Source organism: Eptesicus fuscus, chromosome 23, assembly GCF_027574615.1.
Source record: "Eptesicus fuscus isolate TK198812 chromosome 23, DD_ASM_mEF_20220401, whole genome shotgun sequence".
Taxonomy (NCBI): domain Eukaryota; kingdom Metazoa; phylum Chordata; class Mammalia; order Chiroptera; family Vespertilionidae; genus Eptesicus; species Eptesicus fuscus.
The window spans coordinates 28440115-28467691 of NC_072495.1; the positions used below are offsets into that span (position 1 = coordinate 28440115).

The window sequence follows — 27577 nt, forward strand, 5'->3', positions numbered from 1 at the left end:
CCCTTTGTTGGGGCAGAGAGGTTATGGCATGGCGTGCCTCCCCCCGACTTATTAATATTCACAGCGATGGGGGCAGATACAAAGGCAGCCCCGGCTGTTGGCTCTGCCTCCCGCCCAGCGTCCACGGAGCCCAGCGTCCACGGAGCGGACTGGAGCTAGGACCCAGGAGGGACGGGCAGCCGGGGTATAAATAGAGGCCGGCCCAGAACAAAGTTTGAGGCGCAGCCTGACACCACGGCCTCCCTCCACCCATCGAGGTCAGACCCGGAGGACCCGGCGGGCGGGGGAGAAAGTGCCCCGTGGTCCTCGGTCCGTTCCCGCCGTCCGTCCGTCCGGGAGGAGGACCCGTCGGCTCCAACCTGGACGGAGGCATGCAGGCTGCGGGCTGAGCCGCCGAGCGCCGGCCGGGGCTCCCTCCCTCGAGGCTGGGCGCCTGCCCTCAGCCCCGACCTCTCCTGTCTGGAGCGTCTGGAGCGGCTCCTCGCCATCCCCGCCCGCCGCGCCCGTCTCTGCGCCGCGGTGTCCATCCCGGAGACGCTCAGGTCCGCAGACGGAAGACCACGCGCCGACCCTCGCGGCTCCCCACGCAGCACAGAAGCGGGTTCCGTCTCCTCTTCCAAGAACCCGGGACAACGTCCCTCTCCCAGGGACGCGGGGGGAGCGGGGCGCCATGAGGGAGCCGCCGCGTCCGCGTCCCCGCTGGCCCTCCTGGCTGCTGATACTTTGCTGCAGTTTCCAGGTAGCGTCCCAGGTGGGCGTGGGGATGGGCCGGCTCCGTGAGGACCCGGGTGCTGGGATGGGCCGGCTCTGTGGGGACCGGGTGCTGCGATGGGCCGGCTCTGTGGGGACCGGGTGCTGCGATGGGCCGGCTCCGTGGGGACCGGGTGCTGCGATGGGCCGGCTCTGTGGGGACCGGGCGAGGGGATGGGCCGGCTCCACGGCGGCCTGCGTCTGACGCTGAGTTTCTGTGTGCAGGTGCGCCCGGCCCTGTCCAGCTTGCAGGCCCATCCAGGTAAGGAGCTCCCTGCTCGCCCTGCCTCTCGGGCCTCGGGGCGCCGGCTGTCTGTCTGTCTGTCTGTCTGTGAGGAGGTCGGGGCGGCCCGGGTCCAGCCAGCCGCCTGCTGGACGTGGCCCTCCTGGTCGCCGTTCTTTTTGTTGTTCATCCTCCCCCGAGGGTCTTTTCCCACGGATTTTCAGAGCGAGTGGAAGAGAGAGGGAGAGACAGAGAGACACATCGATGTGAGAGAGACACACCGATCAGCTGCCTCCTGCAGGGCCCGGGCCGGGGAGGAGCCTGCAACCCAGGGACGTGCCCTTGACCGGAATCGAACCCGGGACCCTTCGGTCCACAGGCCCGACGCTCTACCCACTGAGCCGCACTGGCAGGGCCTGGTCGCGGTTCTCGTCCTCGAGGCCCGGCCTCCGTGGCCCGAGCCGCCCGCTCTTGTGTCGAAGGAAACGAGCGTCCTCGGGCCGCGCAGGTCGTCTGTCTGTCTGTCTCGCACGACGTGTGTCTGGTGCGGATCGGCTCGGGGACTCAGAGCCTCGGCCCTGCCCTCTGCCGCCGTCCTGGGTCCCGGCGCTTGGCGCCTGCGGCCCCACGGAGATGGCGAGCAGCGGGAGGAACCCCTGCCCCAGGCGGGCCCCCCACCCCATCCTTTTTAAAAATATATATATTTTTACTGATTTCAGAGAGGAAGGGAGAGGGAGAGAGAGAATCATGGATCGGCTGCCTCCTGCACGCCCCCCCACTGGGGATCGAGCCCACAACCCGGGCCTGTGCCCTGGACCGGAATTGGACCCGGGACCCTTCAGTCCACAGGCCGACGCTCTATCCACTGAGCCACACCGGCCAGGGCGCCCCCTCCCCCCCCCCAGTCCTTTGCTGTGAGAGTCCTGGGCCTGGACGCTGTAGGACGAGGCTTTTCGGGGTGCTGGTGGACAGAGGCAAGCAGCTTCCCCGGAAGGTGGGCCCACCCGCGCACGACGGAGGCACGCGTGAGCGCGGGGTGGGCGTGCGGCCGCTGCCCCGTTTGCTCCCTGGCCGGCGTGCGTGGTGGGGAGGAACCTCACCGAGAGTCCCCACAGCCTGGGAGGCAGCCCCCCGCCACCTCAGGGGGCGACCTCTCTGACCAGCCACGGGCCGTGGGCACAGCCCGCACGCCGGGTCCTGCCCCGGGGCTGAGCCGGTCCGTGGACGGAGCCGGTGGGCGGGGCGGGCGCGGGGCCTGGGGTGAGTCAGAGCCGGCGGGACTCCATCCTCCGGGCGGTGACGCAGGCAGAGCGCGGACGTTCTGGCCGGGGGTCACGCCCCGACTTATCGCCCCGACTTATCGGTGTGTGGGGGGGGCGTGGCCACCTGTCTGTCCTCCTCGAGTTCTAGTTCAGTCGCGGCTGGGAAGCGGGGCAGAGACCGTCCACACGTGTCCACACACCTCCACACGTGTCCACATGCTTCCAGGCATATCCAATGTGTCCACATGCCTCCACATACACATATACACGCATCCCCATGGATCCACACATGCCCATGTGCCTCCACCCACACACATCCACATGCCTCCAGGCATGTCCACCTGCACCCACACTCCTCCACACATGCCCACACATGTCCACATGCCTCCACACGCGTGCCTGGCCCTCAGGCCTGTTCTCTGCGGAGCTGGCCTCCTCTCGGGCCTCGCGGGGCAGAGATGGCGCTTCTGTTCCCGCCGCTGCGGCAGCTGAGGGGAGACGGCAGGCAGACCCCACGCGGCATCTCACATCACAGCAGGTGCCCACGGAGCCGCACGGCGGGGGGGGCGGGGCGGTCGGCGCAGCCCCTCGGACGCGGGGTGTGGGCTGGGGCTGAGCTGGCGCGGTCGGGCGCGTGGGAGACAGTGGTCCCGGCCGTGGCTGCCCGGGGCCCCTTCTGGCCGCAGGCCCCGGTTCCTGCCGGCACAGCGCGGGCCCTGGAGAGCCGGGGCCGGTGGTTCTCCGTGGACACGGCCCTCCCTTCCCGGCCCTTTGTCTGCGGCCGGACGGACGGGAACACGGGCCCCGGCGAGGAGGGGCCTCCGGGGGCACCAGCTGCTCTCGCCGCCCCTCCGTCCCCGAGGAGCTGAGCAACACGCCGGCCGTGTCCCCCGCGGCGAGGACGCCAGGTGCTAGGCCGGGGGCGGCGTGGACGGAGGACGGCGGTGCGTGTGCGGTTTATTTGCTAAGCCTCACCCAGGACCTCATTTCCACTCGTTTATTTACTTTTCATTTTCTTTTTAGAGAGAGAGTGGGGGGGGCGGGGGCGGGGGGGGGGAGAGACAGAGAGGGAAGCGTTGGCCTGAGAGAGACTCCGGGGAGGAGCCTCCTCCGCGGTCCCTGCCCTCGGCTGGAATCGAACCCAGGACCCTTCAGGGCCGACGCTCTGTCCGCGGAGCCTCACCGGCCAGGGCAGCACCTTCTCGTGGATTAAAAAGCAACTTGCATTTCTTTTTTTTTTTTAATATATTTTATTGATTTTTTACAGAGAGGAAGGGAGAGGGATAGAGAGTGAGAAACATCGATGAGAGAGAAACATCCATCAGCTGCCTCCTGCACACCTCCCTACTGGGGATGTGCCCGCAACCAAGGTACATGCCCTTGACTGGAATCGAACCCGGGACCCTTCAGTCCACAGGCCGACGCTCTATCCACCGAGCCAAACCAGCTAGGGCTATTTTTCTTTTAAAAATATATATATATTTTTAACATTTATTTCAGAGAGAAGAATGGAGAGGGGGAGAGAGAGAGAAACATCCATGAGGAGAGAGAATCAGGGATCGGCTGCCTCCTGCACGCCTCCCACTGGTGGGGATCCAGCCCACAACCCAGGCCTGTGCCCTGACCCGGAATCGATCCGTGACCTCCTGGTTCATGGATTGAGGCTCAACCACGGAGCCACGGGCCGGGCCGTGCGTGTGTTCTCCCTGCTGGACGCAATCGCACCTGAGCGCGTGCCTGCCGTGGCCGTGGCCGTGGCCGTGGTGCCCGGCGTGGCTGCTGGGGCCCAGGGAGCCGCCGAGGCCGCAGAGGAAATCTGCGTCCGCCTCCTCACTGCATTCTTTCATTGTTTGTAACCGTTTCTCACTCGCTAAATTCTTTTCTTATTTGTAATGGTTTTCTGTTTTTTTTCCTTCATTTTGGTTATGAAGCACACATCGTCCGAAAATAATGATCCCATTATCTCCGCTTTCAAAACGTTTACTGCAGGCACGAGCACAAGGGTCACTCTATGAATCCTCCGCGCTGGGACCTGGCAGGCGTTGGGGCGTCGGATTAGCGTTTAGTCATCGGGCCGGCCCTGCACTTCTGGGGAGCGGCCCAGAGAGCCGGCCCGAGAGGGGATCAGAGCGGGGACCTCAGCCGAGTGTGGGCCTGGACGGGGCGGCCCCTCAGGCAACTGTCCCCACGCTCAGCAGGAAGGTGAGAGAAAAGCAACTCGCCCAGCCGTGGCTCCGTGGTTGAGCATCGACCTAGGAACCAGGAGGTCAGGGTTCAATTCCCGGTCAAGGGCACAGGCCCGGGTGGCGGGCTCGATCCCCAGTGGGGGGCGTGCAGGAGGCAGCCGGTCCAGGATTCTCTCTCATCACTGATGTTTCTATCTCTCTCTCTCCCTCTCCCTTCCTCTCTGAAACAAATAAAAATATATTAAAAATAGCCCTAACCCAGTGGCCGGCAAACTGCGGCTCTCGAGCCACATGCGGCTCTTTGGCCCCTGGAGTGTGGCTCTTTCACAAAATACCACGGCCTGGGCGAGTCTGTGTTGAAGAAGTGGCGTTAGAAGAAGTTTACATTTAAAAAATTTGGCTCTCCAAAGAAATGTCAATCGTTGTCCTGTTGATATTTGGCTCTGTTGACTAATGAGTTTGCCGACCACTGCCCTAACCGGTGTGGCTCAGTGGACAGAGCGTCGGCCTGCGGACTCAAGGGTCCCGGGTTCGATTCCAGTCAAGGGCATGTACCTTGGTTGCGGGCACATCCCCAGTGGGGGGCGTGCAGGAGGCAGCTGATCGATGTTTCTCTCTCATCGATGTTTCTGACCCTCTATCCCTCTCCCTTCCTCTCTGTAAAAATCAATAAAATGTATATATTTTTAAAATAATAATAATAATAATAATAAAAAGCAAGAAAGAGCGTTGAATGTACCCCCAGCGCGGCGCTGACCCCGTGTCCTTTGTTGCCAGGGTTCAAGGTCTTGCTCACCGCCTCCCACTACTGGCCCCTGGAGCACGTGGACGGGATCCATGAGCTGCAGGAAACGGCTGGAGGTACAGGCGGGTGGCGGGGGCCCCGGGGAGGGCACGGGAACAGCATGTGCGTGGCCGCCGGGACGCGTGGCCGCCCCCGCTCGTCGCTCTTCCCGAGCAGCGGGCTCGATAGCAGGGGGGTCTGTGGTCGGGGTCGGCGCTGGCTCAGCGCATTCCCACACGCGCCTCCCCGGCGGCCTGGGTCGGAGGCTGCGTCCGGAGGGGGAAGCGGCAGGCGGGACTCCCTCCGAGGGGCCCAGCTGGGACGCCCCGAGGGCTGTGCCCCCCGGACGGCTCGCGTGATCGCGGCACGGTCTCCCTCAGCCCAGGTGCCCCCACCTGCCCGTCAGCGGCTCCCCGCATCGGGCGCCGCCCTTCCGAAAGTGAGCTGCGACCTCCCGGTTCAGAGGTCGACGGGCACCGCCACGGGCCACGCTCGGACGCACCCGCGGGCACGGAGAGCGGCTCTTTCTGACCCGATTCTGACCTTTGCCAGGAGCCGACGCCCCAGACATTCCTGAGCGGTGTTTTTTTTTTTTTTTTCTAGTCTAATCAGAACTTTTATTTTATTTTTTTAAAATGTTTTTATTGATTCCAGAGAGGAAGGGAGAGGGAGAGAGAGAGAGAAACATCCATGAGGAGAGAGGATCACGGACCGGCTGCCTCCTGCACGCCCCCCTCTGGGGATCGAGCCCGCAACCCGGGCCTGTGTCCCGACCGGGAATCGAACCGTGACCTCCAGGTTCATAGGTCGACGCGCAGCCACGGAGCCACGCCGGCCGGACTCCATCGGCCCCTTTCGGTGTTTGGAAAACTCTCCTCCATGAAACCCTGCCTGTGAGAGGGCGCCCCTCGGACACAGCGTTCTGTGACGGCGCCGTGGCTGCCGGCGCCTCCGTCCCCACAACAGGCTCAGTGTGTTGACCTTTGCCCCGAGCCACGCGGACGATGGAGGGCTCCCTGCAGGCCTGGGCCGTGCCCGTGGCTTATGGCTCCAGGCCGAGCCGGGCTCCCGGCTGCGGGGAAACCTCCGTGGACGGCCGGCTTTGGTCTCCGTGGCTCGTGTGTGCACGTGTCTCCATATCACGTCCTCTGTCGTGTGTGCACGTGTCTCCATATCACGTCCCTGTCTCCATGCCGTGTCTCTGTCCCACCCGTCCCTGTGACATCACCGCCGTCCATCCTCCCGTGGCGAGCTCTGGTCATATCTCTCAACGGAATGCCCAGGTGGGCGTGGAGCCAGCTCACAGGGACCAAAGTGTGTGGCCAGGTTCCGTGGCCAGATCCCGTGGCCAGATCCTGTGGTCAGATCACGTGGCCATGGCGCTCTGGGGCCCGCCGGGCCACCGAGCGTGAGCCGTCGTGTGGCTGCCCGGCGAGAGGTGGGCGGGAGGTCCGAGAGGGCGCCCGGGGCCAGGGGAGCGCCCCGCCGCCCGCGGTGCCGCTGAGAGATGTGCCGTGTTGGTTCCGTGTCACTCATCCGTGTCACTCATCCGTGTGCTTTCTTTCTTTTGTTGTCCACCCAGCATGGCGAGCACGCAACCTCACCGTGCCCCCTTCCCATAACGCTACCTTTGTGCCCACCAATGACTCTGCCTACTCAAATGCCTCCGCGACCGTAGGTGAGCACGCCCCCCGTCCCCTCCGCCGGGCGCACCCCGGTGTGAAGGTTCCGTGTGAATTCTCTCTGTCACAGCGAGCAAGCGAGCGCGCCGATGCCCAGGAAAGGAGAAGACCGGGGTTTTTGTGTGTTTTTTTAAAAAAATGTGTTTTTACAGATTGCAGAGAGGAAGGGGGAGGGAGAGAGAGAGAAACATCCATGATGAGAGAGAACCATCGACGGCTGCCTCCCGCACGCCCCCCACTGGGGATGAGCTGGCGACCCGGGCACGTGCCCCGACCGGGAATCGAACCCGGGACCCCCTGGTTCACAGGTCGAGGCCGACCCCCTGAGCCCCGCCCGCCGGACAGGGCAGGCTCTCCCGAACCGTCTGCTCCTTTTCAGCACAAAACAGACCCAGGACGGAGGCTCTAAAAATAGAGGCTGTTTGGATTCTTAAAGGGCTTGTGCGCAGGGCTGGGGAGGAGGGAGGGGGTTTTAAACGGCCCCGTAAAACCCTGGGCCTCTTAACGACATTAAACATCGCTTTTCTTAGCTGGATTAAAAAAAAAAAATCATTAGAAGCTATTTTATACAGCACACACCCGCCCGTGTCATGGGGAAACGGTTATCTTATCTGTTGCTGGAATTTTTTTTAATCATTAGAGACTGTGTTATAAAACACACACACCCGCTGGTGTCATGGAGAAATTATCTCCTCTAATAACTCCCAGGGCCCGGCTCCCCGCTTCCCCCGCGCAGCGCAGAGCGAGGGGGGGTGGCCAGCCCGCCGGGACGTCGGCCCCATAACCTGGGGGCCGCACTCTGATCTCCCCCTTTTTTAAAAAAATATATATTATTGATTTTTTTACAGAGAGGAAGGGAGAGGGATAGAGAGTTAGAAACATCGACCAGCTGCCTCCTGCACACCCCCTGTTGGGGATGTGCCTGCAACCAAGGTACATGCCCTTGACCGGAATCGAACCCGGGACCTTTTAGTCCGCAGGCCGACGCTCTATCCACTGAGACACACCGGTTAGGGCCCCCCCCCCCTTTTTTGTTTTTAAAGGAAAGACTTAACAGTCTTTCTTCCCCCTCCTTTTTATTGATGTCAGAGAGGAAGGGAGAGAGAGAGAGAAACATCGATGATGAGAGAGAATCATGGATCGGCTGCCTCCTGCACGCCCCACTACTGGGGATGGAGCCCCCAACCCGGGCCTGTGCCCTGACCGGGAATCGAACCCGGGACCCCTCAGTCCACAGGCTGACGCTCTATCCACTGAGCCACACCGGCCAGGGCTGACCTCTCTTTAACGCATCACCACTGCACGTCCAGCTGGTGGGTGTTTGGCTTCAGAATCAACCTTTCCCACGGCCGGCCCGGCGGAGGGCTCCCCGCCCGCTGTCCCCTCGGGCCGGGGAGGTGTCGAGGCGACTTTGACCCCGTGAACTGTCCCTGCCTGATTGCTCCCGGCTTTTACAGCCCTCGCTTATCAGCTCTGCCAGCCAGCGGTGTGCAGCCTTCTCCATCGCATGGCACACACGGACTGAGGACGAGAATCAGCGGCAGGCCCCAAAATAGAGTTTTTTGGCCGATGTGACAAAAAAAAAAAAAAGTATAATTTTGATTCATTCACCCCAGTCTTTTAAAGGAAAGACTTAACAGGCTATTGTTGTGTTAGCTGTTGTCATTGCTTTTTGTTTGTGTGTGTGTGTGTTTTATATTTTTATTGATGTCAGAGAGGAAGGGAGAAGGAGAGAGAGAGAAACACCCATGATGAGAGAGAATCACCGACCGGCTGCCTCCTGCACGCCCCCCTACTGGGCATCGAGCCCACAACCCGGGCCTGTGCCCTGACCCGGAATTGAACTGTGACCTCCTGGTTCCTAGGTGGACGCTCAACCCCTGAGCCACGCCAGCCGGGCAGTGGATATAAATTTATTATTGACTATTCACATCAGCTTATAGACTGTTGATAATTGAATGATTAATCCCGAAATATGAACTAAGGCTGATACGAATATCCCGTAGCAATACATACTTGGAGAGACATGTATGTATATAACAGCCTCAGGCAGTGGTCGGCAAACTCATTAGCCAACAGAACCAACTATCAACAGGACAACGATTGAAATTTCTTTGGAGAGCCACATTTTTTAAACTTAAACTATATAGGCAGGTACATGGTTATTAACTTAATCAGGGTCCTCCTGAGCTGGCCTTTGCTAAACACTCCAGGGGCCAAAGAGCCGCATGTGGCTCGCAAGCCGCAGTTTGCCGACCACTGGACTAAGCGACCATTCAACCGTTCGACCGGTAGCTATGACGCGCACTGACCACCAGGGGCAGACACTCAGTGCACAGGCATGGAACAGACTGCTGAATCTGGGGGGGAGGGGGAGGAGGGAGGGGGGAGGGCGGAGGGGGGAGGGCGGAGGGCGGGAAGAGATTAACCAGAGATCTTATCTGCGCACTAGAGGCCCGGTGCACGGATTTGTGCACCCGTGGGGTCCCTCGGCCTGGCCCGCGGGGATCGGGCCGAAACCAGCTCTCTGACATCCCCCGAGGGGTCCCGGATTGCGAGAGGGCGCAGGCCGGGCCGAGGGACCCCCCGGGTGCGGGAATCGGTGCTCGGGGCCTCTAGTTTCATGATAAACACGAACGGGTGCCGGGCGTGTAGGTGGGCCGTCCGTCCGTCCGTCCGTCCGTCGGGTGCGTCTCCGGCGTTCCGGCCTCGGGACGCTCCTGACGGCCGGTCCCTCCTCCCCAGACCTCGTGGAGGGCAAGGTGAGCAAGGGTATCTACCTGCGGGAGCAGAAGGGCGTCTCGCTGCTCCTCCACGGGCGCTACAAGGCCTCCTGCCTCAGCAGCCCCGCCCAGTGCGGCCCCGAAGGTGAGCGCGTGTGAGTTTGTCTTTAACCCGTTTTTATTGGTTTCAGAGAGGAAGGGAGAGGGGGAGAGAAACATCCAGGATGAGAGAGAATCACGGACCGGCTGCCTCCTGCACGCCCCCCGCTGGGGATCGAGCCCACAACCCGGGCCTGTGCCCTGACCGGGAATCGAACCCGGGACCCTGCCGTCTGCAGGCCGACGCTCTATCCACTGAGCCCCACCGGCCGGGGCGGAATGGGTATTTAACTGGGAGCCGGTCCGGGGTTCAGAGCCGCGGTCTGTGGGTGAAATGGACTCAGTGACACGCCGGCCTCCGCGCACCTCCTCGCACAGCCAAGCGGAAGGCTTTGTTTTCCTTCCTGGGCAGAAAGACAGGATTCAACAAAACACTTTTTTCTTTTTTAAAATATTTTTATTGATTTCAGAGAGGAAGGGAAAGGGAGAGACAGAAACATCCATGATGAGAGAGAATCGCTGATCAGCTGCCTCCTGCACGCCCCCCACCCCCCCCCGGGGATCGAGCCCGCAACCCAGGCTGGTGCCCCCCGACCGGAATCGAACCCGGGACCCTTCAGTCCGCAGGCTGATGCTCCATCCACAGAGCCACACCGGGCAGGGCCAAAACGCATTCTTAAACGCGGCAACGTGTTTGGGGAAAATGGACTCCACGCCTCCCCCGGGGACCCGTTTCGTAACCAGCGTTTCGCAACGAGCCGTCTCCCTGGGCGGCGGCGGCGGCGGCTCCTGCCGTCGGAGACGCCCGTCAGGGGCGCGGGCGGATCCTGGGCCCGGCGGCCGCCCCCTCGGAGCCGGAAGGAGAGGCTGGGGGGACCCCATCTTTGGGGCTCAGCCCGCCGCCTTCGCAGGGAGCGGACTGCGGGCCCCGGAAATGGCCCGGTCCTGGGACAGCCCAGCGGCCCCCAAGCAGCCCCCCAAGTCCCGTCCGTCGGGGTGGCCACATTGCGGGGCACGGTTCTGTGTGTGCGAGCCCTCCCCCGAGGGTATCTTCCCCGTGGGTTGCTGGGTTTTCCTAGAGAGAGTGGAGGGGAGCGAGGGAGGGAGGGAGAGAGAGAGAAGCATCGATGGGAGAGAGACACATCCGTCGGCTGCCTCCTGCACACACCCCGACCAGGGCCAGGGCTCGAGCCTGCAGCTGAGGGACGCGCCCTCGACCGGCAATCGGACCCGGGACCCTTCAGTCCGCGGGCCGACGCTCTATCCACTGGAGCCAAACTGGCCCTCGCCAGTTGAGCGACCTCGGGCCCGTGGCCTCGGTTTCTCCATCTGTGTAATGGGCTTCCTGTAACGGTCAGGAGGAGGGGATTCACCGACAACCCTTGGGGAAGCGCCCGGTGCTCAGTGAGCATCCCCGGTTGCCTTTGCCCGTGTTCCCGGCGTTGGATGCGGACGCGCCGTCTGCGGAAGGAGATCAAGCCCCCGCCGTCTCCGCCTTCCCCAGGGGTCACCTTTTCCTTCTTCTGGAAGACACACGGGGAGCAGGCCCGGCCCCGGCCCTCGGCCTACGGGGGGCAGGTCATCTCCGACGGGTTCAAGGTCTGCGCCAGCGGCGGCCGGGGCTCCGTGGAGCTGTACACGCCCGACAGCTCCCGCACGTGGGAGGCCACCTTCAGCCCGCCAGGTGAGGGCGCCGTCGTCCGGGGGAGCTGCGGGGGGTCCTTCCCCGACGGGAGCTGGGGAGCCTGTCGGGGACCCCTGCCCTTAGAGGGCTGCTGGGGGGACCTCCTCAGAGGGAGGGTGCGGGGGGGGGGGGCCGGGGGCGGGGAGGAGGGGGAGGGGCAGGTGCGGCTCAGGCACGTGGGTGTGGAGGGGCCCACGTGGTTCTCTTTTATTATATTTTTTAAATATTTTAAAGTGAGCATCGAGTTTTGTTTTGTTTTTTTTTAATATATTTTTATTGACTTCAGAGAGGAAGGGAGAGGAAGAGAGAGAGAGAAACATCAATGATGAGAGAGAATCACGGACCGGCTGCCTCCTGCACGCCCCCCACTGGGGATGGAGCCCGCACCCCGGGCCTGTGCCCTGACCGGGAATCGAACCCTGACCTCCTGGTTCCTAGGTCGACGCTCAGCCCCGGAGCCACGCCGGCCGGGCTGTTATCTCATTTTAATTTAAAGGAGAGCGGGGTCTCTCTGAACTGCGTCTGGGGCTTGGGGATGGGGTCAGAGCGACGTGAGGACGGGCCAGGGGGTCGGGGACCGTCCGAGGAGAGGGGCCGCGCCTACGCCCCGGAGAGGGCCGCCCGGCGCCGTCCCCGCGCTCAGGCCGCGCCCCCGCCCGCAGGGCCCCACTGGACCCACGTCCTGTTCACCTGGAAGCCGGAGGAGGGCCTGAAGGTCTACGTCAACGGCTCCCTGAGCACCTGGGACGCCCGCGGGAAGGCGTCTCCCGCCTACGGGGAGCCCAGCGCCAGCCTGGTCCTCGGCTCCGAGCAGGACCAGGCCCGGCGCTACGAGAACGGGGCGTTCGACGAGTTCGTCATCTGGGAGCGGGCGCTGACCCCCGAGGAGGTCGCCATGTACTTCACCGCGGCCGTCGGTCAGTGCGGGCGGGGGGGGGCGGGGCGGGGGGCCCCTGAGTATCCACCCCTCCCCCGCGTGCCTCGTCTCCCCACCCTGACCCTGACCTTGACCCTGACCCTGAGCATAACCCTGACCCTAACCCCTAACTTCTAACACCTGACCCTGACCCTAATATTGGCCCTAACCCTGACCCTGAGCATGACCCTGACCCTGACCTTAACCCTGACCCCTGACCCCTGACCCTATCCCTATTTATAATTACCCAAATGGAGTCCTGAATAGAAAGCATAACAGAACCTTTGGGGAGGACGGGGTTCGGGAGGGTCGTGCCCCCGCTTTCTGGGGCCCCCCTGCCTCCGTCCGGGAGGGAAGGTGCTCGTCCCCGGGATCGGCCGCGAGTGACGTCTCCTTCTAGTGGTTATTTATTTATTTATTTATTATTTTAAATATATTTTTATTGATCTCAGAGAGGAAGGGAGGGAGAGAAACATCCATGATGAGAGAGAATCACGGACCAGCCGCCTCCTGCACGCCCCCTACTGGGGAGCGAGCCCACATCCCGGGCCTGTGCCCCGACCGGGAATCGAACCCGGGACCCTTCAGCCCGCAGGCCGGCGCTCTGCCCACTGAGCCGCACCGGCCGGGGCTGTTCTTCACGTGAGCGTGTCCGTGTACAAAAGCACCTTTTCCACGGCGATTGGCGGGGAAGGTGCCGGAAAGCCGCTGAGGACACACCTGGGACAGACACGGGGTGGCCTGGGCGACGCGTCCAGACCCCAGGCAGCTCCTCCCTCCCCCCCTCCCCCCCCATCCATCACTCCCCCCGCGCCCTGGAGTCCTCACCGCCCTCCGTGTGTCCCCAGGGAGGCACGTCTGGCTGTCCACACCCCCGAGCCTCCTCGCGACGCCCCCGGCCAGCACCCTGGTGAGCAGACGTCCACGGTCCCTCCTGTTGGGTCTCTGGCCGCGACCTGGGCAGCGCGGGGCCTGGGCGACGTAGCAGGTGGCGGGGAAGCCGGTGGGGGCTGAGCTGGGAGCTGAGGTCACGGGAGACGGCGCTCTGCTGGTGGCTGCCGCCTCCGGGCGAGGGATTCAGAGGCAGGACGGCCCGGGGGGGGGGGGGCACCGGGGGCTTGGGGGGGCGCAGCGGCCTCAGACTCGGCTTCCCCTGAACCCCGCTGGAGGGCAGGGCCATTCACACCGAAACCGTCGGTCTGGCTTTTTTTAAAAATAGTTTTGTTGGTTTCAGAGCGGAAGGCAGAGGGAGAGAGAGAGACACCAATGATGAGAGAGAACCACGGACCGGCTGCCTCCTGCTCGCCCCCCGCTGGTGGGGGCTGAACCCGCAGGTTCCGGGAATCGAACCCTGACCTCCTGGTTCCCGGGTCGATGCCGAGCCACTGAGGCGGGTTCTCTCTCTCAGGTGCCCCCCAACGCCTACCGCCCCGTCATCACCCGCCTGACGGAGCAGAGGGGGCGCTCCCCGAGCCCGGGCGTCGTCCTGAGTTCCCTCCAGAACCTGTCGCTCAGCCTGCCCGCCAGGGCCCTGTCCGCGGACACCGCGCGGAACCTCACGGAGGTGAGGCCTGGGCTCCGGGGCCCAGGGAGATGGGGGGGGGACGAGGGGCGGGAGGGGGGAAGGAGGGGGAACGGGGGGAGGGGGAGGGGGAGGGGGCGGCTGCCAGGGCCGGGTCGGCCGGCACAGCTCAGCACGCTGGGCCCGCTGACGGACAGCGAAGCCTGGGTCTCGGCGTGTCCCCAGCAGCAGGGCTGACGGCTCCGCGGGGCCGGGCAGGGGGAGGGCAGTGGATGCCATCGCCGGCCCAGCCCCGGCCCCGGCCCCTGGCTGAGGCGGCTGCTGAGCGGGTCCTTCTGTCCCAGACTTTCCTGAAGACGGTGGGGGAGGTGCTGCTGCCCAGCTGGACGTCCGTGTCCGAGGTGAGCGGACAGCCCGGCCCTCACGGCCCCGCGGCCCCGGGCCTCTGTCTTCCCGTGAGGACGGCCCGACGCGCCCGTGAGGACGATGCCTCGCCCTGGCCGGGTGGCTCAGTGGACAGAGCGTCGGCCTGCGGACCGAAGGGCCCCGGGTTCGACTCCGGTGAAGGGGCACGGCCCTCGGTGGCGGGCTTGACCTTGGGTCCTGGCCGGGGCCTCCATCGATGTGCCAGTCTCTCCCTCTCCTCCTCCTCCCCCTCCCCTCCCCCTCTCCCTCCCCCTCCCCTCCCCTCCCCCTCCCCTCCCCCTCCTTCTCCCCCTCCCCTCCCCCTCCCTTCCGCTCTCTCTAAAAACCTGGGTGAGGACTCACAGAACAAAAATAAGGAAAAAAGGCACAGCCCCAGGTTCCCCGCCCCTCTGCGTGCCCCCCCCCCCCCCCGCCAGGCGGCGTGGACGCTGTGCAGGCGCAGGGCTCCCTCTGACGCTCGCCCAGCACGTGGGCCACCGTGAGCCTCAGGCCCGGCGGCTCTGGTGTTCCCTCCCTTGGGCCCACGTCCGCAGAGCACGCGTGTGACTTGATTTGGGGCGTCCGGGGCATCGGTCCCGAGGTTCTGAGCGGGGTCGATGCCGCAGCTCCCCCCTGTCGTTGCCAGGACAACGCCGTGGTGCTGGGCCTGATCGAGACCGTGGACGTGGTCATGAGCCACATCTCCTCCAACCTGCAGGCCAGCGAGCCGCAGGTCGCCATCGCCGGCTCCTCCTCCGTGGCAGGTGCCTGGGGCGGCGGTGGGGGCGGGACGGGCGGGCGGAGATGCGGGAGGAGTGCCCCACGCGTGGCGGGATGGACACGTGAGCCGCGTGGCTGTGACTCCTTCCCGAGACTCCCAGGGTGTCAGGTCCTTGCTCTGTAACGGGGATTGCACCCCCAGAGCGTGTTCTGCTACAGAAGGCCCGAGCAGGTGGGTCCCCCGGCCCTGCCCGGAGGCGCTGACCGCCCCCCCTCCCCCCGCAGAGTTCTCCGTGGCCAAGCTCCTGCCCACGGCCTTGAACTCCTCCCACTACCGCTTCCCGGCCCAGGGCCACAGCTACATCGAGATCCCCCAGGAGGCCTTCACCAGCCACGGTGGGTGCCTGGGCCCCGGGGTGGGGGGTGCACCCCGGTCTCCCCGGGAGCCGCTCTGTCCTGGGAGCTCGAGGTGCACCCTGGGGAGTCCCGGGAAGCTGCCTCATTACCTGAGTCCAAGTCCCGGCCTCCAGCCTGGGAACCGGACGTGGACTGTTCACTACATCCCTGAAGGGTCCCCAGGAACTCAGGAGGGCCCCCGGGCAGCCCCCCAGCCCCCCAGCTGGCGGAGGGAGTCGGGGTGCCCTGCGAGGGAGGCGGGCCCAGCTGCAGGCAGGAAGGACAGCGGGGCGATGGCCCGGGGCGAGCCGTGTTGCTGTCAATGCTCCGAGCGCAGACAGCGACTGCGTGCCCACCGCCCAGGGGGGCAGCTGGTGCCGGCCGCGCGGCCCCCGGGGCCTCAGGGTCTGCAGGTCTGGCCGTGGCTCAGGAGCGGCGGGGAGGCAGTGGCGGTGGGAGAGTTAGGACCCAGGAGGGGCCCTCGCTCGCTCCTCCCCGGCTCTCGGGGCTCTCGGGCGAGGGCCTGCGTGTGGGGAGGGGCCCGGCGGGGCTGCGTGCTCCTCCCGCTCGCTCGCCCTGGATGCTGACGGCGGCGGCCTCCTCCCTCCGCAGCCTGGACCACCATCGTGGGGCTGCTCTACCACACGATGCACCGTTACCTGAGCAACATCCGGCCGGACCGCACCCGGTGAGCGTGTGTGCATGTGTGTGTGTGCGTGCGTGTGTGTGCGTGTGTGTCTGTGTGTCCGTGTGTGTCTGTGTCCTCCTGTGGGCCAGGGTGCCGGTGCCGATCTCACCGTGAGCACGCAGTGAGTTAACGGGATTTTTTATTTTTTTATTTTTTAATATTTCTATTGATGTCAGAGAGGAAGGGCGAGGGAGAGAGAGAGAAACATCCATGAGGAGAGAGAATCATGGACCGGCTGCCTCCTGCACGGCCCCCACTGGGGATGGAGCCTGCAACCCGGGCCTGTGCCCCGACCGGGAATGGAACTGGGACCTCCTGGTTCCTAGGGCGACGCTCAGCCCTGAGCCCCGCCGGCCGGGCGAGGGGACAGGTTTTGGCCGGTACCGTTGGAGCTGCAGGACTCGCCCTGGGTCCAGCGCCCAGCCTGGCCGGGGCCGGGCACCGGCGGTGGGAAACCCAACGTCCATCCCCGGCCCCCACACGCCAGGCTTCTCGCTGCGCGCCCGCCCCGCCCGGCCAGGTCCTGACCGTCCCGTCCTGCCCAGGATCGCGGAGGCCGCGGCGTACGGGAGCTGCCCGCTGTCGGCCGCCAGCTACCTCATCTCCCTGGAGGTGGTGCCGCCGCCCACGCTCTCCCAGAACCTCTCGGGCTCCCCGCTGACCACCATCCGGCTCAGGCACAAGCTGGTGAGTTGAGGCGGATCCGCCCTCGTGTCTGTTCTTGGATTGGTTGCATAGAGCAGGGGTCGGGGCGTCCGCGTAAGGCCCGAGAAATCACTGCGTCTGGGCCTGCCAACGCGTTAGGGGAGAGTGCATTAACCGTTCTAACTGCCTGCGACCAGTGGTTACGTTGATGATTTTTGGCGAGTCGTGCTGATGCTTTTTTTTTTGCTGAGTCATGGTATTGGTTTTTGCTGAGTCGTGCTTGCGATTTTTTGCTGAGTCACTCTATTGATTTTTGGCGAGTCCTGCTGATGCTTTTTTTCCCCCCCCTGGGTCACGGTATTGGTTTTTTCAGATTCATGCTGGTGATTTTTTTTTTTTTTTTGCTGAGTCATTGATCGGCTGCCCCACACTGGGGACTGAGCCCACAACCTGGAATTGAACCATGACCTCTTGGTTCATAGGTCGATGCTCAACCACGGAGCCACGCCGGCCGAGCTGGCGTTGGGCTTTTGTAACGTGGCCGTGAGACGCTGCAGGTCTGTGGCCGAGCGCACGCAGCCGCCGAGGAAGGCTGTGGCGGGGACGAGGTGTGTTCGAGGTGGACGTTTCCCTGGTGGGGAGCGGGGAGGGGGCCACGGGAACCGGAACCGCGGACCCCTCCTGGAACCGCCTCGCATCCCAGTCTGAAAGGTGTGGACGAGGTCCGAGGGGGCTCGGCGGCCAGGCTGGTGCCGTGAGCGTGGGAACCTGCGTCTGGCCCGGGGCCCTTGGCCCTGCGGCCGAGGGTGTGCGCGGTGCGCGGTGTCTCTGCAGCTCCGGGCGCCGGGGGAAGCCGCCCGTCCGCCGGGTTGTAAATTATACCTCCGGGCGCGTGGCTGGCAGCTAATCCGCATTTGCTTTTAACGTCGTCAACCGGAATAAATCTGTGGGCGGACTCCAGCCCGGACGGCCGCCCGCTCCCTGCCTCTCTCCGAGCACTGATTGTTTTGGCTTTTCGTCTGAAATGGCTTTGAACTTAGACATCGCCAGGCAGGACCGAGTTCCCGACCGTTCGCCCGGCGCACCCGAGCATTCGTTCTGATTTTCCGTTACCGTCTGCATTCAGCATCGCCGGGGACTGCCTTCAGGCGTCCGGCACAGCATAGCCGGCCAGGCACTTGGCACGGTGGCCGAGCATCGGTCCGTGCACAGGACAGAATGGGGAAGCCGGGTCCCCACCCCGTGACCGCTCCGTGACCCTGTGTGTGTGTGTGTGTGTGTGTGTGTGTGTGTGTGTGTGTGTTTAATTCACGTCTGCACACACGGCATTCACGCTGTCGACCACCGATAACATAGAATGTGCCTTAAGATTAAAGGTTAAACTCTCGCTACGGCTGTCCCCATCCCGCCAGAGGCAGAGCCCAAATGAGCCGTTCAGGAGTGGGGACGGGTGCGGACGAGGTGGGGGCGGGTGCCCACGGCTCCCTCGGCCCTGTGACCTGGGCCAGGGCTGCTGGGAGGGGGGGGGGAATGGCTTCCAAAGGTCCTGAAAGCCGCAGGCGAGGCCGCCTCAGAGGAAGACCGTGCTTTTTGGAAGCGGAACGGACCTTGTTAAGGACGTCGGGCCTGTGGGCGCGCGGAGCTGGGAGGGAACCGGGGAGCGTCTCATTCAGGAAGGACCTGGGCAGGGCCGGGGGCATCGTCTCCCCCGGGTCCTGGATGCTTTTTTTTTTTTTAATATATTAACCCACCCGCCGTGTTCACCAGACCGTGCTCCTTCAGATGACCACGTGTCCCGATCGATGGCACACGCACTGTCTGAGCGGCACTTCAACACGGACGCAGACGTGGGAAATGGGGTCTCTGAATGGTCTGCCTCAAAACAAGAAAAGTTCTATTGGGACGGAATCCACCAATGACCTGACAGATGGGGGAAATGTGTGGCCAGCGATGGACGTTACTTTGAAGAAAGCACTTTTGATGTTTCTCTTGAAATTATCGCGTTTTCTTTGATTACAAAATCCGCATTTTTAACCAGTTAATAGCTAATCCGCATTTTTAGCTGGTTAAAGTGAATCCGCATACCGGTTAATAATGCGGATTTTGTAATCAAAGAAAACACGATAATTTCAAGAGAAACATCAAAAGTGCTTTATTCAAAGTAACGTCCATCGCTGGCCACACATTCCCCCATCTTTCAGGTCATTTGTGGATTCCGTCCCAATAGGACTTTTCTTGTTTTGAGGCAGACCATTCAGAGACCCCATTTTCCACTTCTTGGTCCGTGTTGAAGGGCCGCTCAGACAGTGCGTGTGCCATCGATCGGGACACGTGGTCATCTGAAGGAGCACGGTCTGGTGAACACGGCGGGTGGGTTCATACTTCCCGGGCAAGATCTTTTCACGTGTCTGTACCTGGTGTTGAAGGGTGTGATGGTGCGTCATCGTGAAGCAGAATTACTTTGCCGTGTCTTCTGGCCCATTGTGGTCGTTTTACGATCAAAGCGTGGTTCAAATTGATTATTTGTTGTCGGTATCAATCAGTACTAACGGTTTCACCTGGTTTGAGAAGCTCACAATACACCACACCTTCCCGATCCCACCAAATGCAGAGCTTTGTCTTCTTTCCGAAGCGATTTGGCCTTGCAGTCGATGGTGATGGTTGACCTGGATCAACCCGTGATTCTGTGCATTTGGGATTCTCAAAATAAATCCACTTTTCACTCATTGCCAGTCACAATTCGATGCAAAAAGGACTTTCTTTCGTGCCGTTGAAGCAACATTTTACTGGTGACTTTTCGGTTTTCCATTTGTCTTTCGTTCAGTTGATGTGGCAGCCATTTTCCTTCCTTTAAAATCTTTCCCATTGCTTGTAAATAATCAGAAATTGTTTGCTGAGCAACGTGTAATCTTTCTGGGAGTTGTTTTTGGGTTTGACACGCATCTTCATCCAATAATGCTGGTCATTGTTGGTCTTTGAACTTTTTCGGTTGACCTGGACGTTCTTTGTCTTTCACGTCGAAATCATCCCTTTTAAAGCGTTTAAACCAGCGCTCACACGTGTCTTGAGATGGAGCATGTTCACCATAAGCTTCCCGAAGTCTACGATCACTTTCAGCAGCACTTTTCTTCAAAATAAAGTAATGAATTAAAACTTCCCGCAAATGCTCTTTTTTTGGCATAAAATTCGACATTTTTAAGCGTAAAAATATCTATGATGTTAACACCTTCAGAAAATTTGACATATGAGGTTTTGAAGCTTGTTGTCAATACAACGAAATAGCCCACATATCAAATCGCATCTATATCAGCATATGTGTGACTCCATCTATTGAAAAAAATCCGCATTATTAACCTGTACACCTGGTATTTCAGAGAGGGAGAGAGAGAAACATCAATGAGGAGAGAGCATCATGGATCGGCTGCCTCCTGCACGCCCCCCACTGGGGATGGAGCCTGCACCCCGGGCCTGTGCCCTGACCGGGAATGGAACCCTGACCTCCTGGTTCCTAGGTTGACGCTCCACCCCTGAGCCAGGCCGGCCGGACTAGACCCTTCCCTGTCACAGGAGCGTCCTGCCGGGTCCAGTAGTGAGTGATCTCCCCCCAAACACTCCCCGCTTCCCGCCACAGCTGGACGCAGGGCTCGGCGGCCGCTGCGCAGGGCCTGGTGGAAGTCCAGGTTCCAGCCTCCGGGGGTCGGGAAGGTGCCAGCTCGGAGTTGGAGACAAAGGAAGGCGCAGCCAGGCCGGGCGGCTGCCGGGTTATTTTTGAAGCAGCGAGTTTCTGAGCGCGGCGCGGCGGCCGGGCCTGCGGGAGGGAGGGAGGGAGGGAGGGGTGTTTATCATTCCAGAGAGCCCGTAATTGAGGCCCCGGGAAGCCGGGCTCTCCCCGGGGTTTTGGGGTTTTCCTTTGAAGGTTGCTGTCTCATTTCTGAGGACGTTTTGGGAGGCTCTTTGGAGCTGAAATGATTTGTTCGGTGGGAAACATTCGTCCGAGGGCAAACCGGTGTGCGGTGCGGGGGGCGGGGGCGGGGGTGGGGTGGGAGCTGGGAGAGAGGTGGACGCGCACATGGGTCCCTCGCCCTCAAGGACGGGAGGTGTGGGGGGGGGCCGGGTCCCAAGGTTGAGGCACCTGGTTTTCCTGCCCCAGAGTGGGGTGCACGCCCCGCGGGGCCCCAGGCCCTGTCCCGGGGTGCCTGAGAGGGAGGGGATCTCCGACTTACACGGGGATGCTGCCCGTCCGCCCGGCTCAGGCCGGAGAGATAAGCCCCCTGTCACACCCCGCGCGACGCGTCATCGTCATCGTCGAGTCGCGAAGCAAGCACGCCGTGGAGACTCGGCCCCTCGCTGTCACGGCGGGTTCCCTAACGGTCCCGGGCCCCCTCACCCCCGCCCCCGCCCCCGCCTCAGCCCCCAGCGCTGTGCTCCGGGGGCCGCCTCGGCCACTGTGGGCGAGAGACACGTTCACCATCGATCCGGCTGCGGGGCTGCCGTTCCGGGAGGTTGTAGCAATTTATGTCGTCGCCAAAGGGGCTGTGGCACGGACTCGGGTCTTGTTTTGTTGCTCGCATTTCTTTCTTTACAAAAAAATGGTTTTTTTTTTAATCGATTTCAGAGAGGAAGGGAGAGAGGGAGAGAGAGAGAGAAACATCCATGACGAGCCCTGGCCGGCCTGGCTCAGTGGATAGAGCGTCGGCCTGCGGACTGCAGGGTCCCAGGTTCGATTCCCGGTCAGGGCACAGGCCTGGGTTGTGGGCTCGATCCCCAGTGGGGGGCGTGCAGGAGGCAGTCAGTCAGTGATTCTCTCTCGTCATGGATGTTTCTATCTCTCTCTCATTCTCCCTTCCTCTCTGAGATCAATAAAGAAAAATATTTTTTTAAAAAGAAAGAAAGAAAGAAGCATCCATGATGAGAGAGAATCATGGACTGACTGCCTCCTGCACGCCCCCTACTGGGGATGGAGCCTGCAACCCCGGGCCTGTGCCCTGACCGGGAATCGAACCCTGACCTCCTGGTTCCTAGGTCGACGCTCAACCCCTGAGCCAGGCCGGCCGGGCTCTGTTTTCACGTTTGCACCCTCCTCCCCATCGTATTTGGCCGTTGTGTGCGAGGAATGTTGCATTTTTCTTCCCGGAGCCGCGCCTCTGCTCACAGCTGCTCCATCCCGCCCCGTGCCCCGAGGGACGCGCCCGGAGGCCAGGGCCTCGGAGTGGGCAGACCCCGAGTGACGGGCGCCCGGCAGAGGTCGAGGGCCGAGCACCGGTCTCGGAACCTCTGAGGCCCGCTTAAGAGATCATTGTCTAGCCCTGGCCGGTGTGGCTCAGTGGATAGGGCGTTGGCCTGCGGACCGAAGGGACCCGGGTTGGATTCCGGTCAAGGGCACGTCCCTGGGTTGCAGGCTTCTCCTCAGCCCGGGCCCTGGTCGGGGCGCCTGCAGGAGGCAACCCGTCGATGTGCCTCTCTCACATCTGTGTTTCTCTCTGTGTCTCCCTCTCTCTTCCACGCTCCCGAAATCCATGGGAAAATACCCTCGGGGGAGGATGAACAACAACGACAGCAAAAAGAACTCATTGTCTCCCTCAAGGTCGGGAGACAGCCGCCTGCCCCCCTCTTCCCGGTGGCGTGTGGCTGCTCACGGTGAAATGGAAGCGCTGCCTGGCGGAGGCCGGAGACCGAGCCGGCGTGAGCCTCTCGCCGTGGGTGTGATCTGCGTGGGTGTGATCTGTTTCCCCGGCAGCTTGCCCCCCCCCCCCCGCCCCCCCCCCCCCGCTGGCCTCGCCTGTGGAGGGCTCTGAGCGTCCCCGTGAAGTGCAGTCACATCCGCGCGGCGGCTCGCTCGCTCGTTAAGGATCGCCGTCACGTCTCTGATCCGCGCTCGGTGAGATCTGAGAGTCCGACGTTACCCTTTTGAAAAGGTGTCTTTCAAGTGCGGGAAGAGGATGTCAGGGCTCCCGGCGGGCTCTGCTCCCTTAAACGAAAGAAGGGGTTCAGCCCTGGCCGGTGTGGCTCAGTGGATAGAGCGTCGGCCTGCACACTGAAGGGTCCCGGGTTCGATTCTGGTCAAGGGCACAGGACCGGGTTGCGGGCTCCATCCCCAGTGGGGGGCGTGCAGGAGGCAGCTGATCCATGATTCTCTCTCCTCGTGGATGTTTCTATCGCTCCCTCTCCCTTCCTCTTGAAAATCAATACAAATATTCACCGAGTGGCCAGATGATGATGATCTCTGAACACATGATAATCTGGCCACTCAGTGTGTGTGTGTGTGTGTGTGTGTGTGTATGTGTGTGTGTGTGTATTAGAGGCCCGGTGCATGAATGCGTGCATGGGTGGGGTCCGGCCAGCCTGGCCAGGGGGAGGGGACATGGCGGTTGGCCGGCCTGCCTGCTGGTCGAACTCCTGGTCGAGGGGACAATTTGCATATTAGCCTTTTATTCTATAGGATCTACACGCACAGAGTGGCCAGATTATTATGCGTTCAGAGATCATCATCACCTGGCCACTCAATGTATATTTTTAAATGGAAATTTTTTTTTATTTTTTTTTTTGCATCTGGGTGTGTCAGGCCTGGAGAAATTGGGGCTACACCCGTTTACGTATGAATGTGGGGAGCAGCCAGCAGTGGCAGGTGGGGGTCGAATGAGCTGAACAGAAATAGGTGCCCAGCCCACACGGGCCAGGGTCCCGGGTCCCACACGCCGCTCCGAGGATGGTTCCGGAACGTGCACGTGGGATTTCGAATCCCTGCTTCCTGTTCGGGGTGAGATCGCTCCCCTTCCCGGGAAAAGCGCGTTGTGTCGAACGTGGTTTGTCAGCAGGCCGGAGGCACAGATCCGATGAGTTCTTATCGGCAGCCCGGACCCGGGCTGTGAACCGGATCAGCCTTTATAACCTTTTAAACCCAGCCCGTCATTGGCATGGAAATACGCGTATTCCGCTCCCAGGAGCGTTCGGACGTGGCGCGGCCCGGGGCGGGCCGGATGGAAATGTCGGATTACCTGCAAATCCTCCGGCCGCGTGCGTGTCCCGGGCTCTGCTCCGTGTGCGTGTCCCTGGGGCTCTGCTCCGTGTGCGTGTCCCGGGCTCTGCTCCGTGTGCGTGTCCCGGGCTCTGCTCCGTGTGCGTGTCCCGGGCTCTGCTCCGTGTGAGTGTCCCGGGGGCTCTGCTCCGCGTGCGTGTCCCGGGGGCTCTGCTCCGTGTGCGTGTCCCGGGCTCTGCTCCGTGTGCATGTCCCGGGCTCTGCTCCGCGTGCGTGTCCCGGGGGCTCTGCTCCGTGTGCGTGTCCCGGGGGCTCTGCTCCGTGTGCGTGTCCCGGGCTCTGCTCCGTGTGCGTGTCCCGGGCTCTGCTCCGTGTGCGTGTCCCGGGCTCTGCTCCGTGTGCGTGTCCCGGGCTCTGCTCCGTGTGCGTGTCCCGGGCTCTGCTCCGTGTGCGTGTCCCGGGCTCTGCTCCGTGTGCGTGTCCCGGGAGCTCTGCTCCGTGTGCGTGTCCCGGGCTCTGCTCCGTGTGCGTGTCCCGGGCTCTGCTCCGTGTGCGTGTCCCGGGCTCTGCTCCGTGTGTGTGTCCCGGGCTCTGCTCCGTGTGCGTGTCCCGGGCTCTGCTCCGTGGCTGCGCTATGAAAATCGTATTTTTTCCTCCCATTTTGGGGGTTGGATAGACTCGGAGGTGGTGTTTACTGGCTCTGCCCGTGAGCTCGGCCCCGGCGGGGGCGGTGGACCCGCGTGCGTGCGTTTTCCTGGCTCCAGGTCACCAGCCGGGACACGGGGTACACGGGGACGCTGCTCAGCTCTGAGTGGCGATGGAGCCCAGATCCCGCGTAGTTGCCTGGTTTTGCTTTCTGTTTTCCCTCCGAGCGTGTCCGCTCACCTGCTGGCTCTGCAGCCTCCCGGGCTCCTGGCCCCCAGGGGAGGGGGGTGTGGGGGGCCTTGAGGACCACCGTGTGGAATTTAATTCCCTGGAGGGTCCCCGATTCCCGCGCTGACAGTGGTGCTCCCCGAGTTCCCGGGGCCTCAGGACTAGGGACTTGGGACCACGGGACTGGACTGGGGGGTGGGGGGATGGGTCCGGCCTGGTCCCAGGTGGAGACATTCAGACACACGTCAGGGGGGATGTCTGGTGTAGTCGGGGGGAGTCCTGTGTCTGGGGGGGCCCTGTGTCGGGGAGCCCTGTGTCGGGGAGCCCTGTGTCGGGGGGCCCTGTGTCGGGGGGAGCCCTGTGTCGGGGAGCCCTGTGTCGGGGGGCCCTGTATGGAGGGAGCCCTGTGTCGGGGGGCCCTGTGTCGGGGGCCCTGTGTCGGGGGGCCCTGTATGAAGGGAGCCCTCACCGTCGTCCCCAGGGCTGCACAGGGCCCCTCGGCTCCAGTTCTCGGGGTTCAAGGTGGCTGTCTCCTCCCCCTCCCCCTGATGACGCCCCCCCCATTCCTGGTCCCCGGCCACGGGGTGACCACTAGCGGGAACGGTCTCCCCTCCCTCCCAGTTTCTCCAGGAAAGTGGGGACGACCAGGGGGCTCCCTCGTCCTGCAGCACCGCACCCCGAATTCTAACAGCCGATGATGCCCCCGGAGCCTCCTGGGCCCCCCCGGGGAGACGGGGCAGCCTGCGTTCCCTTTGGCTGCAAACTCCAACCCGGACGAGGCATCGGCGTTCCCACGGCCGGAGGGCCGGGCCCAGGCGGGTGTGACCGCGGCCTCGCCCAGCGCAGCAGCCGCCTCCGCCCTCTGACCACACACGGCGGCCGGCTGGCTGTGGTCGGGGATGCAGAGGGTGGGGGTGTCAGCCTCCGCCAGAGGTCGAGAGGTCACGGGGAGGGCAGGGCTCGGAGCCCTGGGCGCCTCCCTCGGGTGGGAGTGGGCGCCTCCAGGCCTGGCTGCAGCCTTAACCTGCCTTTCACGGCCTGAGCCACGCCGACCCCTGAGCCACGCCGGCCGGCTCCCCCGCTGGTGACCTTCGTGGGACTGTGTGGCTGTGGACAGGGCTCCCCATGTCTGAGCACACAGAGGCAGAGCAGACGGGGGGGGGGAGAGGGGAGGGGTGACGGGGTCTCAAATCCACGTGTGTCCTCGCCAGACAGGAGGCGTGAATCTCGGGGGGCATGGGGTGCAGGGGGCACAGCTCTGTCTCTCGGAGGGACTGAGACCTGCAGGGAGCGCGGTTGCCGGGGAAGAGGGTGCGGGTGGGGGCCCAGCGCGTGCCAAGGCCGTGAGGCGGGAGCCCTGGGCCTCTGACCCGGGAGAGGGAGGTCGGCGGCTTTGGGGGTCCCCAGCCCGTTGGGAACTGGCCTCACGAGGCGCCCCGTTCTCATTCCAGACGAGCAGGCAGCACCGCGAGGCCACCAACGCGACGAACCGCGTGTTCCTGTACTGCGCCTTCCTGGACTTCAGGTGCGGCCGGAGGGGGGCTCGGGGGGGGGGGGCCGGGGGCCTCCAGGGGGAGCGGGGGGTACCACCGGCGGCCAGGCGTGCAGGCCCATGCTTGTCCACGTCCTGATCCGGGTCCCCATTCATTTTATTTTTTAAAATATATTTTTATTGATGTCAGAGAGGAAGGGAGAGAGAGAGAGAAACATCCATGAGAGAGAATCATGGACCGGCTGCCTCCTGCACGCCCCCCACTGGGGATCGAGCCCACAACCTGGGCCTGTGCCCTGACGGGAATCGAACCCTGACCTCCTGGTTCCTGGGTCGACCTCTGAGCCCCGCCGGCTGGGCTGTCTTCGTTTCTCACGTTCTCTCTTTCTCACTTCGTTAGGATTCGGGGGTAACGTGTATGCCCTTGTGATCTCCCCTGTTGCCTCCTGAGGTGCCTGTCCCTTTAACGGGAGGTCTGACCCCTCTGTCTCCGTCCGTCGCGTGGGCCTCGGCGCGCCGCGCCTCATGTCACCCGCGGTGCATTCTCGTCACGCGGCTTCCCCCGACAGCGCCGTGAGGCCGCCACACGGCCCGAGACCATTAGTGTTCTGTTCCTCCAGCGAAAGGAAATCAGGAGACGACCGTCGCCCACGTACCTTCGTGGCTTCCCCTTTTGCATTTCGGGGCGTGATGGACGCTGACCTCCCCCGCGGGGCACGTCTGTGGGCAGCGTGTCCCTGTCTGTCTGTCTGTCTGTCTGGGGAAGCCTTCTCTTCCATTTTAAAAGATTGTCCCCCCCGGGCACAGAGGGGATTCAGGCCCTTCCTCGTTCCTAGACGTGAACGGTAAAAACGAAAGAATGTTCGTGCATTCCTCCTTTAAAAGTAACACGCCAGCCTGGCCGCGTGGCTCCGTGGTGGAGCATCGACCTAGGAACCAGGAGGTCAGGGTTCGATTCCCGGTCGGGGCACCTGCCCAGGGTTGCAGGCTCCATCCCCAGTGGGGGGCGTGCAGGAGGCAGCCGATCCGTGATTCTCTCTCCTCATGGATGTTTCTCTCTCTCCCTCTCCCTTCCTCTCTGACATCAATAAAAGTATTATTTTTAAGATAAAAGTAAGTAATAAGAAAGTCCATGGGAAGTGCCCTCAGGTGAAGAGAATAAGAACAGTCTCGGATGTGGTTCTGGTCGGGGAGAACATGGCCTTGGGTTCCGGGCCGAGAGCTGAGGCCCGACGTCGTGTCCCTCCCGCGGGTGTGCGTCCTGTCACCTCCGTGTGTCCCCCCTGCTGAGTGTCCCGTCCCCGGGGCGGCCCTGGGCTGCCCACGCCCCCGTCCCTCTGAGTGCCCGGCGCGCCCTGTGCGTGGCCCCGCTCAGAGGTGCCCTGGCCGGGACGCTTCTCGCTCCGGAACGGGCAGCAGCCCAGGCGCCTTCCCAGTGGGGGAGCCGTCCACCCGCTCCTCCCCGGGAGGGCCCCTCGGCCCCTCGGCCTGGCCCACGCGGCCGCGTTCTGCTGGCGGACGGCGGGGACGCCCTCGCCGAGGCCGGGCCGC

The 27577-nt window shown here is 63.0% G+C and overlaps 1 protein-coding gene across 1 annotated transcript in view; it reads left to right on the forward strand.

Moving 5' to 3' along the window:
• The first annotated feature begins 326 nt into the window (after positions 1-326).
• Positions 327-27577, forward strand: part of ADGRD1 (adhesion G protein-coupled receptor D1) — a 37793-nt gene continuing 10542 nt past the window's right edge. Inside the window, exons 1-15 of the mRNA XM_054712379.1 lie at positions 327-739; positions 976-1012; positions 5199-5282; positions 6788-6883; positions 9633-9755; positions 11214-11393; positions 12056-12310; positions 13158-13219; positions 13718-13873; positions 14176-14232; positions 14883-15000; positions 15242-15352; positions 15965-16040; positions 16586-16727; positions 25986-26059. Of these exons, the coding sequence (XP_054568354.1) occupies positions 671-739; positions 976-1012; positions 5199-5282; positions 6788-6883; positions 9633-9755; positions 11214-11393; positions 12056-12310; positions 13158-13219; positions 13718-13873; positions 14176-14232; positions 14883-15000; positions 15242-15352; positions 15965-16040; positions 16586-16727; positions 25986-26059 (1640 nt within the window). The 5' untranslated portion in view covers positions 327-670. The remainder of the gene's footprint in view (positions 740-975; positions 1013-5198; positions 5283-6787; positions 6884-9632; positions 9756-11213; positions 11394-12055; positions 12311-13157; positions 13220-13717; positions 13874-14175; positions 14233-14882; positions 15001-15241; positions 15353-15964; positions 16041-16585; positions 16728-25985; positions 26060-27577) is intronic.